Source organism: Triticum urartu, chromosome 4A, assembly GCF_056163025.1.
Source record: "Triticum urartu cultivar PI428250 chromosome 4A, HENAU_Tu73, whole genome shotgun sequence".
NCBI classification, from domain to species: domain Eukaryota; kingdom Viridiplantae; phylum Streptophyta; class Magnoliopsida; order Poales; family Poaceae; genus Triticum; species Triticum urartu.
The window spans coordinates 3,092,345-3,104,586 of record NC_141876.1 but is presented as its reverse complement, the minus strand read 5'-3'; the positions used below and the strand labels follow the sequence as shown (position 1 = coordinate 3,104,586).

At 44.9% G+C, this 12,242-nt stretch overlaps 3 protein-coding genes across 3 annotated transcripts; 1 reads left to right on the top strand and 2 right to left on the bottom strand.

Moving 5' to 3' along the window:
• On the bottom strand, positions 1-702 carry LOC147974244 (uncharacterized). The gene is made up of 2 exons (XM_087519407.1): positions 382-702; positions 1-324 (listed from the first exon to the last, which is right to left on the bottom strand). The coding sequence occupies exons 1-2, from the start codon at positions 700-702 to the stop codon at positions 1-3; spliced, it is 645 nt and encodes a 214-aa protein (XP_087375533.1).
• Positions 703-2,366: 1,664 nt separating this feature from the next.
• LOC125553320 (putative pectinesterase 66) lies at positions 2,367-4,712 on the bottom strand. The gene is made up of 6 exons (XM_087519429.1): positions 4,586-4,712; positions 3,944-4,079; positions 3,625-3,808; positions 3,251-3,448; positions 2,874-3,118; positions 2,367-2,775 (listed from the first exon to the last, which is right to left on the bottom strand). Exons 1-6 carry the CDS (start codon positions 4,701-4,703, stop codon positions 2,616-2,618), a joined length of 1,041 nt encoding a protein of 346 aa, XP_087375555.1. The 5' UTR covers positions 4,704-4,712; the 3' UTR covers positions 2,367-2,615.
• A 3,447-nt stretch (positions 4,713-8,159) lies between these two features.
• On the top strand, positions 8,160-9,463 carry LOC147974243 (uncharacterized). The gene is made up of 3 exons (XM_087519428.1): positions 8,160-8,293; positions 8,378-8,822; positions 9,203-9,463. The coding sequence occupies exons 1-3, from the start codon at positions 8,181-8,183 to the stop codon at positions 9,461-9,463; spliced, it is 819 nt and encodes a 272-aa protein (XP_087375554.1). The 5' UTR covers positions 8,160-8,180.
• The last annotated feature ends 2,779 nt before the right edge of the window (positions 9,464-12,242 follow it).

The window sequence follows — 12,242 nt, the reverse complement described above, 5'->3', positions numbered from 1 at the left end:
CTAGGCTTCTTCAAGAACGAGGGCGGAGCGAGTCTGAAGAAAGGACGGGAACGGCACTTGAAACAGCAGGAACGAGCATAGTTGGGAGTACTGCTCGTTGAGCCCACGGAGCAAGGTAAGCACGAGGGTTTCGTCGGTGACCGACTGGCCAACATCATCAAGAGCATCTGAGAGAGACTTGAGCTTTGCACAATAGTCGGAGATCGTCATGTCCCCTTGAGCAGTATTGCGGAACTCGGCGTCAAGAGCGAGAGCACGGCTCTTTTTGTTCTCGCGGAAGAGGTTGGCGATGGCATCCCAAATTTGTTTCGCTGTGGAGCCGGGCTACATGATGATGCCGAAGAGCTCGAGAGAGATCGAGCCATAGATCCAAGAGAGGACGGTGAAGTCATCACGGCCCCAATCTGAAGTGGCGGAGGTGTCTGGCGGGGTGCTGTCGGAGAGAACATGAGTCGAGAGGCCATAGCGGCCGAGAGCAACGAGGAATAGCTCGCGCCACTTAGCATAGTTGGAGTCCTGGAGGTCCAGCGTGATGGGGACAAACGTCTTGATGGAGGCGGCATAAGTGGAGGCAGCCGGAGGAAGGACGGCCTTCCCTCGTTCGTCAGATTGGCGTTGGAGTTCTTCCTCGCGAGCCTGAAGGAGAGACTTGCGGTTCTTGAGTTCTTCCTCAAGTTTCTTGAGATCATCAACAGTGGCCATGGGGAGGTGGAGGGGGCTGAGACGGTGGAGCGATGCGACGGCAGGCTCGGGAGGCGGAAGAAGGCAGCGGCAACAGCAGCTAGGGCAAAAGAAGATGCGGCAGCGAGAGTTTTAGAGGGAGAGGATCGGACTGCCTGATACCATGTAAAACCTGATAATACTGGGCGGCTTGATTGCCTGCCTCAGCGCACCCCCTCATTATATATATAGCATAGTAGTTTACAATTACAAAAGGAGACCCAAGTAGGGAAACTATCTATGTGGAGGCAGCCGGACTTGTACTCCAAGTCGGCTTGAAGCCGTAGCTATATTGGTCTCTAACATTCCAGTCAGAAAGGAATTGGCAAATAACAAAATTCCAATGTCAATTAATGTGCCAATGTAGTTCATACAACAAGGTGCTACAATGAACAAAATACATACCTGCTGACCCAAAATTTTGTTAACTGCTACGAAGTTCATTTAGGTGCTAAGGGGGGAAACATGATTCACAGATGGCTTGATGAACTGTAGGAAGTGCGTGTAAATCTATCATACACAAAAGAAAAGAGAGATCAGAAGAAGAGATAGAAGTTCATACCTGCAGAGGCGGATCTCAGGTCGGCGGGGGTGGCACGAATCGGTCAGCGAGCCGCATGGTGCTCAGGGGCGGCGAACAGCGAGGGAGAAGAGGGGCGACTGTGCTGCCTCTGCCGAGCACTTTGGAGGAGCAAGGGGAGAAGTGAAACAGGCGAGGAGAGAACCGCACGCCCTTCCCAGCTCGTAGAGGAAAACGCCGGAGACTCGATCTGCCGGTGTTCCTCGCCTTCCCCGAGGGGTCAGGAGCAGCTCCGAGGGGCGACCTTGACGGGGGCAGAGATGACCGGAGCAACGAGAAGGCGGCCGTCGGAGGTGAGGTCCACGTCCACCACTGAAACACTAACAGGGGAAATTGAAGCGGGCGAACACGGGAGGCGAGGAAAAGTAGATCGACGCGGTGAAGGTTGTAGAGCTCGTCGAGGAGCAGCCGTGTGTGTGTTGGCGGCGCTGGAGCTCACCGGAGCGGTCGGAATCGGCCAGCGACTGAGGCGACGACGGTAGATCCAGTGGGTGGGCAGGAGGTGGGGATGGGAGGAAGAGGCGAGGAGCTGTGTGAGTGCGGGAGAGAGGCGGCTAGGTCATCTTCATGGGAGCGGCCACCTTTTATGCGCATAAGCATGAAATGATGAAAATGCCCCCCATGGGGCAGGCTATTTACGCGTGGTGGCACGATCGGGATGAAACTATTCGTTGCTACAGGAGCACCACTTTGATGCGACGGGCGAGGTCGTCCCAGGGCTCAATCCGACGGCCCTAAACGCATCAAGCAAAATGATCCAACGGCCAGGAAGCTCAAATCTCTGAGGAGCCGGGTTCCTGCCATGAATCTTCTTTCTGGATACATCTAGCACATGCATGTTTGGAGTAGGCTTTTTTTTAGACTCATCATGCGCGCTTGGCTCCTTAAGACCATATATATAAACATTAAGTAAGCTTTAGCAAGCATTCTTCGTGCCTTATCTGTGCATGCATGCATATATATTGCACGTACGCATAAATAATTTTGCCAAAGAAACATATATGGAAAATAATGCTAAGTGGTCAGCTTGGTAAGCCACCAACAAAAATTTGAATAGAATGCCAAGTTAGGTACTCACTCAGTAAACAAATATAAAAACATTCAGATCACTTTTTTAATGATCTAAATGCTCTTATATATGTTTACGCAGGGAGTGGATATATAGAGAGCCTGCCACGCCACCGGATGTAGAGTATAGTTTGCTTGATGCTATCGTATAGTGGCACGTAGAAGTGTGTTTCTCACAATCCAGAGTAGGTACGTACATGCCAAGAGCAGCGTAGCTATTTTCTCGTAAATAATAAATAGTACGTATCTAGTGCGGCTTCGCCCCTAGCCATCCATCACTGGAGACGTAGTTTATGTCGGTGAACCTGGCGACCTCTGTGCCGCTGGCTACCCTGGACCAAGGGACTCGGCCTGTCCTGTTGGATCCTGGCCCCGTGCACTCCGACTCCAACATTGTCAGCGAGCTCCTGTGATAATTCGAACACGTTGGTACATTAATTAGTGATTAAGGCTGTAATGCATGCAAACAGTAGATCATACAGTACGTATATATATGTATACTCACTCATGACCCTTGGCTTTCCAGGCGTCCCATCCCTGGGGGACGATGATGTTAGACAAAAACGTTCGATAGAAGATCACCGTGGAACAGAATCGCCACCCACGCCCCAAGTAAACCGGCGTGACGCCATCTACGGTGCACTCCTTAAAAACGAACCCATTATCTTCACTCAACAATTCGCGCCCCTGAGCCGTGAGGAAGCCATGATACTTCCACGATGGTAGCTTGCATGTCCACAACGTGCAACCCTATGCATATATAAGTATATAACAACATGCATGCAGGGTTAAGTCTTGTGGTTGGTTTTGATATAGGTAGACCAACACCTACGCATGCATTAATTGAAAGAGATTGCAATTATGGTTTTCTAGTACTACTACCTGAAAGATTGATCTTGCATGGCCGAAGATAAAATCTACCGCACCCTCAAGGTAGCAATTCTCGTAGTAATGGCGACCTTGCTGGTCATTCAGCGTGTCCTGGACCCCCACGAATCCACAGTTGTAGAACGCGGAGCGATCTCCTGACACTTGAGCAGCCACGGCTGGCACCGTGTTGTTATCAATTGTATAAGTGTTCTGCATGCGTCAAGAACAACACGTAGACAGACAGCTAATTATTCTCTTGTCGCTCTCAAAATTACGCAAGTAAGTAGCTAGCAGCTAGCTGGTACGTAAAAGGAAGTTGCTGGTTCGCGCGGACATGCATGCATGGAAGAGATCACAGTGATTTGGCAACAAGAGTAACAGCTAACCTTGAACGTTATATTCGGTGCCTGGAAATCGGAGGCGTCGCACCGAAACGTCGCTGATTCGAAAGTAGTAGGCACTCTGTTGAAACTCCGATAATAGTGATCCGGCCATTCCATGGCCGTCCGATCTCGGCCCTCCCCTTCTAGAACTATAAACGGCTTGTTTGATTTTATGTGCACCTTCTCCCTTAATAAAGAATTAATTAAGCATACACATACACATAGGATACATCGTCAATATTAATCTCCGATATGATTCTAGAAGCAATGGAAAGTACATACGCCGACTGTATATATCGTACAAGCTAGTACTTCAGGTTACCTGTACGTCCCCGCTGCAACGTGGATACGGATCCACTCAGAATTACCATCCGGAATGGAATCTATTGCTTGTTGAATATGCTTGAAGTCACCACGCCCGCTGTGATTAACGGAAATCGTCCTCGATATTGGTGTTGCTGAAATGTAACGATGTATGCATTACACTCAACTTCTTGGAGCTTGACTTTCTAGTAAAAAATATTACTGGTTTCTAGTAGGCAAGCATAAACACCAATATATCATGCAAGCTTGATTTGCATGTAATATGCAATGAACTTATTCATTGCAAAACGCAACACAGAATAACCTTTACCAGCCGTTAGCATAATTCTTAGGTTGCATTTTAACATTGCTATTTCTTTTTTTTCCTAACTCTTTTTTTATAAGGAGGGCTCCCCTCCGATTTCATTTTAAAATTCCTACACCAATTCACTCATGGCTACAACTAATAAGGAAGATAGTGGAAAGCAAATCATTTCCTGACTAAAACAAGGTTAAAGCCATACATGCATCTATTACCTGGACTCGGCGAGGTCTGCTTGTTGATAAACGTGCACTCATGGCTACAACTAATAAGGAAGATATTGGAAAGCAAATCATTTCCTGACTAAAACAAGGTTAAAGCCATACATGCATCTATTACCTGGACTCGGCGAGGTCTGCTTGTTGATAAACGTGCCGGACCGTTGCGCCATGATGGCTACCCGGAGCTGCGCCATTGCACTGATGATAATATAAAATTGTCCTCCTGCACCGGCCATGGCGGGTGCCACAAGTTGGTTTTGGTTCGAAACACGAGAGCTCGTGAACACTGCATTTATGAGAAGTATGAAATCAACCTACTTCCAAAGTTGATGACCTACCCTACCTCGGTAAAATGCTGTAGGTCTCATTTTCTGATGGACTACTTTTTGACACCTCTAAGTTTCATAACCTGAAACTACATCTTTCTTTGATGTATGAAATCAACCTACCTCTAAAGTTGATGACCTACCACGATAAAATGGTGTAGGTCTCATTTTCTGATGGACTTGTTTTTGCCATCCGAAACTTACCTCTAAGTTTCATAACCTGAAACTAAACGTCTTTGATGGTGGAAAGTAGGCAAGTAGTACTAGCAAGAGACACTTCTGCTCTGCGTGGGCATTAACTATTAAAATGCAAGATGTGTGCCATCTTTATTGGCAAGAAAATGTTAGCTGATGCTCTTCTTCCGGAGTACCATCTTTCTTGATCTGTTCACCCAAACGCCAACTGAGTTGTTGCCGCCGTGACAAATAAGGGAAGATAATTAGACTTTTTTTCTAAGATACACGCAACCAATAGTTCCAAGAAAAGTTAAATAAGAAGCTGCCTAAGATAAAGGAGGTCTTACGTGATGGTGTCCCGACTAGGGGGTGCACACCACGTCTGCCCTTTATTCATGGGCTGGGCCAAGGAACCACTGATAGATCAAGAATGGAACACGTATATCATGGCCCTTGGGGTACTCAAGATGGAATCCTCCGTAGACTTGGCGTACACTTCAAGGCATATTTGAATGGTCGACATATTATCCCTAGTTGCAGCTGATCTACTTGTAACCCTGGATACCCCTGTTGCCTATATAAGCCGAGGGGTTTAGTTTGTAGAGGCAAGGTTTCTAGAGGTTAGGACTCATTCATATGATCTCGAGGTAGATCATCCTGTAGTTTGTACCCCATCCATAATCAATACAATACAAGCATGATGTAGAGTTTTACCTTTTCCAGAGGGCCGAACCTAGGTAAAATTGTGACCCCTTTACTTCATGTTAACCATCGTGCCAAGATCACCAGCTCAGGATCCTACCCAACATCCGCCGGTTTTATCACCGACAACGGTGGCCCAGGTCCCTCTATGTGGTCGTTGAGGCTCGATGGCCTGTCTTGAGATCAACGACAACGTCGGCTGCGGGATGACTTTTGGCCCAGACCAGCCATTTTCCTTCGGCAGCATCTTGCCGCAAGCCGACTCGGCGGCCATGTCGAGAACTTCTCCGTTGGCCAGACCATCAGCTTTGGAAATCTGGATTGCATGTCAGATGATAACCCACAAGTATAGGGGATCCCAACAGTTTTCGAGGATAGAGTATTCAATCCAAATTTATTGATTCGACACAAGGGGGGCCAAAGAATTTTCATGAGTATTAGCAGTTGAGTTGTCAATTCAGCCACACCTGAAAGACTTAATATCTAGGGCAAAGTATTTAGTAGCACAGTAATATGATAGTAACATTAATAGTGACAATAGTAATAGTAGTAGTTTTGTGACGATTGTAACAGTAGCAGCAACGAAACAACTTAGCAAAGAACAATATTTGACGAACTCATAGGAAATGGATCGGTGATGATAAGTGTGTCGGATGATATTCATCATGTAGCAGTCATAACCTAGGGTGACATGGAACTAGCTCCAATTCATCAATATAATGTAGGCATGTATTTTGTATATAGTCATACATGCTTATGGAAAAGAACTTGCATGATATCTTTTGTCCTACCCTCCCGTGACAGCGGGATCCTAATGAAAACTAGGGGATATTAAGGCCTCCTTTTAATAGCGAACCGGAACAAAGCACTAGCTCTTAGTGAATACATGAACTCTTCAAACTACGGCAATCACCGGAAAGAATCTCAATTATTGTCACCTTGGGGTATGCGGATCATAACACGTAATAAGGGCGTATAACTTGCAAAACAGGATCAAGAACACATATATATTCATGGGAACATAATATGTTCAGATCTAAAATCATGGCACTCTGGTCCTAGTGACAAGCATTAAGCATGGCAAAGTCATAGCAACATCAATCTCAGAACATAGTGGATACTAGGGATCAAACCCTAACAAAACTAAGTCGATTACATGATAAATCTCATCCAACCCATCACCGTCTAGCAAGTCTATGATGGAATTACTGACACACGGCGGTGAGCATCCACTACTAGGGAAAAGCCTATACACAGAATCTTACCAGCAGCGCGCTTTAAAATCAGGCGCTGCTGCTAAGTAGCAGTAGCGCGGGCCACAGAAGCTCGCTGCTGAAACAAGTTTATCAGTAGCGCGTGCACTCCAAGAAGCGCTACTGCTAAAATTCCCACGACGCCGCCGCGAGGCCAGTTATAGCAGCAGCGCGTTTAAATAAACAGCGCTACAACGTAGCAGTAGCGCATTCGGGCAATAATCGCTACTGCTAAATTAACTACAAAAATTTAGTCCCATCTCGCTCCGTGAAGAGAGTTTTACCCACCTTAAGTATGTTTCTTCTACAACTTTCACAAGCACTTGGTCTTCATTGAACTCTATGTGTAGGATCTGTGGCCACAATAGGAGTCCTCGCCAGTTCATAAATCAACCGGCGAGGATTCCTATTGACAAATCAGATTGTACACAAAAAGACCATTGATGATCAATGTATTTTTTATGTCTATGTCTATTTTTACATACTGACACATAGCAGTAGCGCGTTCAGGCCGAAAGGAGCTACTGATAGGTAGTTTAGCAGTAGCGCGTTTACCTATAGCTCGCTACTGCTATGCCATTCCATCTCCCCCCACTCACTAGCCTCATCCACATATCACACTCACACGCACTCACGGTCTCCTCCTCACCCCCGCGCCGCCGGTCCTCCCCCGTCGCCCCTCCCCCGATCTGCGCCGCTGTCGCCTCATCCTCCTCGCTGGACTCGGTACCGGCCTCCTCCTCCGTCCTCCCTCCACTCGCCGCTGGCCGCCCCCTCCTCGCTCCGCCTTCCTCCTCGATCCGTCCTCCCTCCACTCGCCGCCGGTCGGCCCCTCCTCGCTCCGCCTTCCTCCTCCGTCCTACTATCTTCTCCCTCCTTGAGTCGCCCCTCCTTGTCCGTCCTCCCAGATACATTTTGATTTAGTAGGCTTTCATATGTAACATTTTGATTTAGTTGATATGATTCAGTTGATTTAGTAGGCTAGTTGATTTAGTTGATTTAGAACATTTTGATTTAGTTTATTTAGTAGGCTAGTTGATTTAGTTGATTTAGTAGGCTAGTTGATTTAGAACATTTTGATTTAGTATGCTAGTGAATTTAGTATGCTAGTTGATTTAGTTGATTTAGTATGCTCGATTTAGTTTTTTTGTAATAAGTTATTTTTTGGCAAAATGTAGGTGCCAATTTAGTTAAATTTGCCACTTGTTTCCTGTGAAGTGAATCGTTAATCCTTTGCTCATATTGCTTTAGGAAAATGGCGCCACCACCAGCACCACTATATCGACTGTGCAAGTCAAGGTGCGCCAGCAGCCTTGCAACTGGCAAGCTATTCGGCATCTACTTCCATCCGAGTTTTTGTCATGCGGCGGTAAGAAATTAGATGAAATGTAACAATTATTTTATTTTTAGTGTTGGCATTACTACATTGTGTCATTTTGCTTTTCTTACACAAATCGTCCTATGCAATGTGAGGTTCAAATTCAACAAGCTGACTGGAGACACTGTGACATTTGAGGCTCTTGGGGGGCCGTACACTATGGAGGTCGAGAAAGGATGCAATATGTCGCAGATTGGAGGAGATGGATGGGCCCGTTTCCTCGCTCGCATGCGTCTTACTGGTGGTGAGTTGATCAGATTCTCCTTCAGAGCAGAAAGACCCAAGCTGGTTGTCATTTATATCAACCTGGTGGAAGATGACGAAGATGATGAAGATAATGAGGACCCACTCAATGAAGATGATGAGAACCCACTTTATGAAGCCATCATAGCTGAAAGAATGAGGCTGAGCGAGGAGGAGGTGTGCAACCTATGGGACATAATTCCGCCATGTGATGACTTTGTCGGGGTGCCATTCGTGACCCGCCTGACAAGTACTATGGTCGATCGGCATGAAATGGTATGTTATACGTACTGCATGTAGTAATTTGATGATATATATGTGCTTTATTGTTATACTTACAAATGCAAATTATCCGATTATATGCTTAGTGAATCCGATGATATGCTTAGTGTAGAGTCCAATGATATGCTTTCTGGAATCTAGTCGATGATATACTTTAGTGTAAAGTCTGATCACATGCTTATTGGTGTAGAATTCAAGGAACTATTAATAGTGTAGATAATCCATATATATACTTATTAGTAGAATTCATGATTAATTAGTACAAGTGCGTAGTACTGTGTCTTTTGATAGTGTAGTAATCCAGACTTAATAGAAATATATTTGCAAGAGTATGTGTGAGGCTATTTATTAATTGATATGTTTTTCTTATTCAGAGATTGCCAAAGAACCTATCTGTGAGTTGTGGTATCGAGCCTGATGAAGAAGGCTCAGTTGGACTACGCCTTACCGCAAGGGGCTCCGTCACCACATGTACGTACCGCATGGGCACAGATGGTCGCACACACTTGAACTCGGTTGGGTGGAAGAGATTCCTCGTTGGCAAGAATCTTCGTGTTGGACGGGCCATCCTAATTACTATCAGGAACACCCACTGCCCAGGCTTGAGGATGATGATTGTCGTCGATATCATCTAGAACTACATATGTGTGTGTGGCTATATCATCTAGAACTACATATGATGATCGTCGTCGATATCATGTAGAACTACATATGATGATCGTCGTCGATATCATCTAGAACTAAATATGATGATTGTCGTCGATGTCACCTTGTACTGCTTGAGGTTGCATGTTGAGTATATATGAAATTGTTATCTAGTACTCCCTCGGTTCCAAATTACTGGTCGTGGTTTGAGTTCAAATTTGAACTAAAACCACGACGAGTAATTTCGAACCGAGGGAGTACTACCTAGTACCTATAATGTTTTATGAAATTGATATCTAGTAGTACCTAGTATCTGGAAATTGCAGTTTATCGAAGCTGAAATGGGGAAATGGTGAAAGATATAACAGTAGCGCTAGACCTGGAAATCGCTATAGCTAAATAATAGCAACGTGTTCCTGAAAAGCGCTGCTGCTATAGTCAATAGTGGTAGCGCGGGTACAGGCAGCGCTACTACTAAGAGTTAGCTGTAGCGCCTTATTGGTAGCGCAGGCACCCGCGCTGCTGATAGGCCTAAAACCCGCGCTGCTGCTAGCCTTTTCCCTAGTAGTGATCATGAAACTGGTGATGGAGGAAGGTTGATGATGACGACGGCGACAGATTCCACTCTTCGGAGCCACGAACAGACTCCAGATCATCCCTCCTGATGAAGAACAGGAGGTGAGGGTGGCTCCGTATCGTAAAACGAGATGAATCCTTCTCTCTTATTTTTTTCTCCCCGAATAGGAATATATCACTAGTAGAAAACAGGGCATTTGTCCCAGTTCGTAAGGGCCTTTAGTCCCGGTTCATGAACCGGGACTAAAGGGTCGTTACTAATACCTCCACCCTTTAGTCCCGGTTCAAACCAGAACCGGGACAGATGGGCCTCCACGTGGCCGCTGCCGGCAGCCCAGGCAGGGGGGCCTTTGGTCCCGGTTGATGACATAAATCGGGACCAAAAGGCTTCCACGCGTCAGCAGCTGGCTGGAGCTGAGGTTTTTCTTTTTTAAAAAAAAGTGGCTATTTTAGGGATTTAGGGGGTTATTTTTAGGTTGTTATTAGCTAGCTAATAGAGAGAAGTGTCCTCTCTTACATGTTCATCCTTGTTTTACCAACGCTACTGCTATGTTCATTTCACCCGCAGATATATAATAACTCATGCATGCTCGCATCATACATCATCATATATAATAACAAGTCCTACTAATCAAGCATCATCATACAAGTTCTACTCGCTATTAATAATAAGTCATACGATCATCATCCTCATAGTCATCGAACCCAACCCTACATAATTGTTCTTAGCACATGATCATCAGTATTAGGTAGGACCTAAACACACTTAAGGTAAAATAGCATAAAACAATATAGACCCTGACTATCCATTATGAAGAATGGAGATCATCCTGTCTCCAATTCTTGCGCCTCGCTTCCTTTTGCTTCCAAGAAGCTCCTTACGACTGTCCATACATTTTTTCCATTCTTTGATAGTCATGTCTCCACTTCTTTTAGAAATCCGGTATGGACAGTTGAGATTCATAGGATGACCTGGGTATATGTTCAAAACACGAAGGCTGCCGCCATTCTGATAGATCAAATGAGGCACACAATCCTCTGGGATTCTCTATTGAAAAACATAGTAATAACTTTGTAGTTAGCAATGATGTACTGGTTTTAGAAGTATGCAAAAAGATACACGGATGTCGTAATAGTAAAAAATCTTACCAGGGTATCTCCATGGTAGTTACCGTAGTTCAACACGTGCACCAGTGGCACGTATTGACCATAATGTTGAGGAGTTCGATTGTAGATATTGTAATTCTCAAGATCATTACAAAATCCAACCAGATGAGTTTTCTCCTTGTAAGTTAACTCAGAGCCATCGGTGTAGTAAGTTCTATCTACCATCTTCTGCACATTCTTTGATACTTCAAAATAAGTTGTCAATGGAAATAAGCTGTCAACTATTTTGAAATGAACAATATAAATTAGTTAATAATTAACTATGTTTGAGAAACTCACATAGCGGTAGAACTGGAGGCGTATCAACAAGGACCCAAATGTTCATATTGCCTTGCTCGATATCAGGATCACCAAGATCCATGGTGACAAGCATACCCTCATCAAAACCATACAATTTGCAAAATGCTTCCCAATTATTGCCACCAAAATGGGTTACGCTCTCAGCATTATACAATTTTACTTCAAAATCCACATCATGATGGGTCCTTAGGTGAATTTTCTTCGTTTCAAAATTTTCATGGTCTTCAAAATCCATCCTCTCCAAGACATAGCGTCTTGCATGGCATGGGATAAACTATACTCGAATTGTAAAAGATGAAAATTACACGTTGAAATAGTTGAAGTCATGCTTAATTATGAAAAAAAACACTTGTCGTCATTGCGTACCGTTTGTACTTCGAAGGTCTCCTCGAGCTTAATGCTGAAGCGCCGACCATCGTCCAGGTGAGGCCTGTCGCACTGACCTCGATCGTCGTGGCACCAGTCGCACTCCCTCGGGAGACTTCCGTCGTCCGATGATGACATTTCCTATATGTTCATAATTCAAAGACTAAATTAGATCATTATTATTCAACTAATCATATGCATATGCCTTGCATAGTGCTCTCCAATTTGAGCATTCAATAAGAAAAATCAAATCGCAAAATAAAGTAGTATTCAAATTCGGATGCATTCAATTATAAGAAAAACTACATCATCTCCATGTGTCCGTACATTGAATATTATCACTAATACACGTCGAATACT

Bases quoted from the DNA above. Each gene is read 5' to 3' on its own strand.
- LOC147974244 (XM_087519407.1), bottom strand. From the start codon at position 702: ATGGCCACTGTTGATGATCTCAAGAAACTTGAGGAAGAACTCAAGAAC. The intron at 325-381 runs GTCCTCTCTTGG...ATCATCATGTAG, and splicing joins GGGGCCGTGATGACTTCACC to CCCGGCTCCACAGCGAAACA.
- LOC125553320 (XM_087519429.1), bottom strand. From the start codon at position 4,703: ATGGCCGGTGCAGGAGGACAATTTTATATTATCATCAGTGCAATGGCG. The intron at 3,809-3,943 runs GTAACCTGAAGT...TTCTTTATTAAG, and splicing joins GTTGCAGCGGGGACGTACAG to GGAGAAGGTGCACATAAAAT. The intron at 3,449-3,624 runs GTTAGCTGTTAC...TGACGCATGCAG, and splicing joins CACCGAATATAACGTTCAAG to AACACTTATACAATTGATAA.
- LOC147974243 (XM_087519428.1), top strand. From the start codon at position 8,181: ATGGCGCCACCACCAGCACCACTATATCGACTGTGCAAGTCAAGGTGC. The intron at 8,294-8,377 runs GGTAAGAAATTA...TTTTCTTACACA, and splicing joins CCGAGTTTTTGTCATGCGGC to AATCGTCCTATGCAATGTGA. The intron at 8,823-9,202 runs GTATGTTATACG...TTTCTTATTCAG, and splicing joins TGGTCGATCGGCATGAAATG to AGATTGCCAAAGAACCTATC.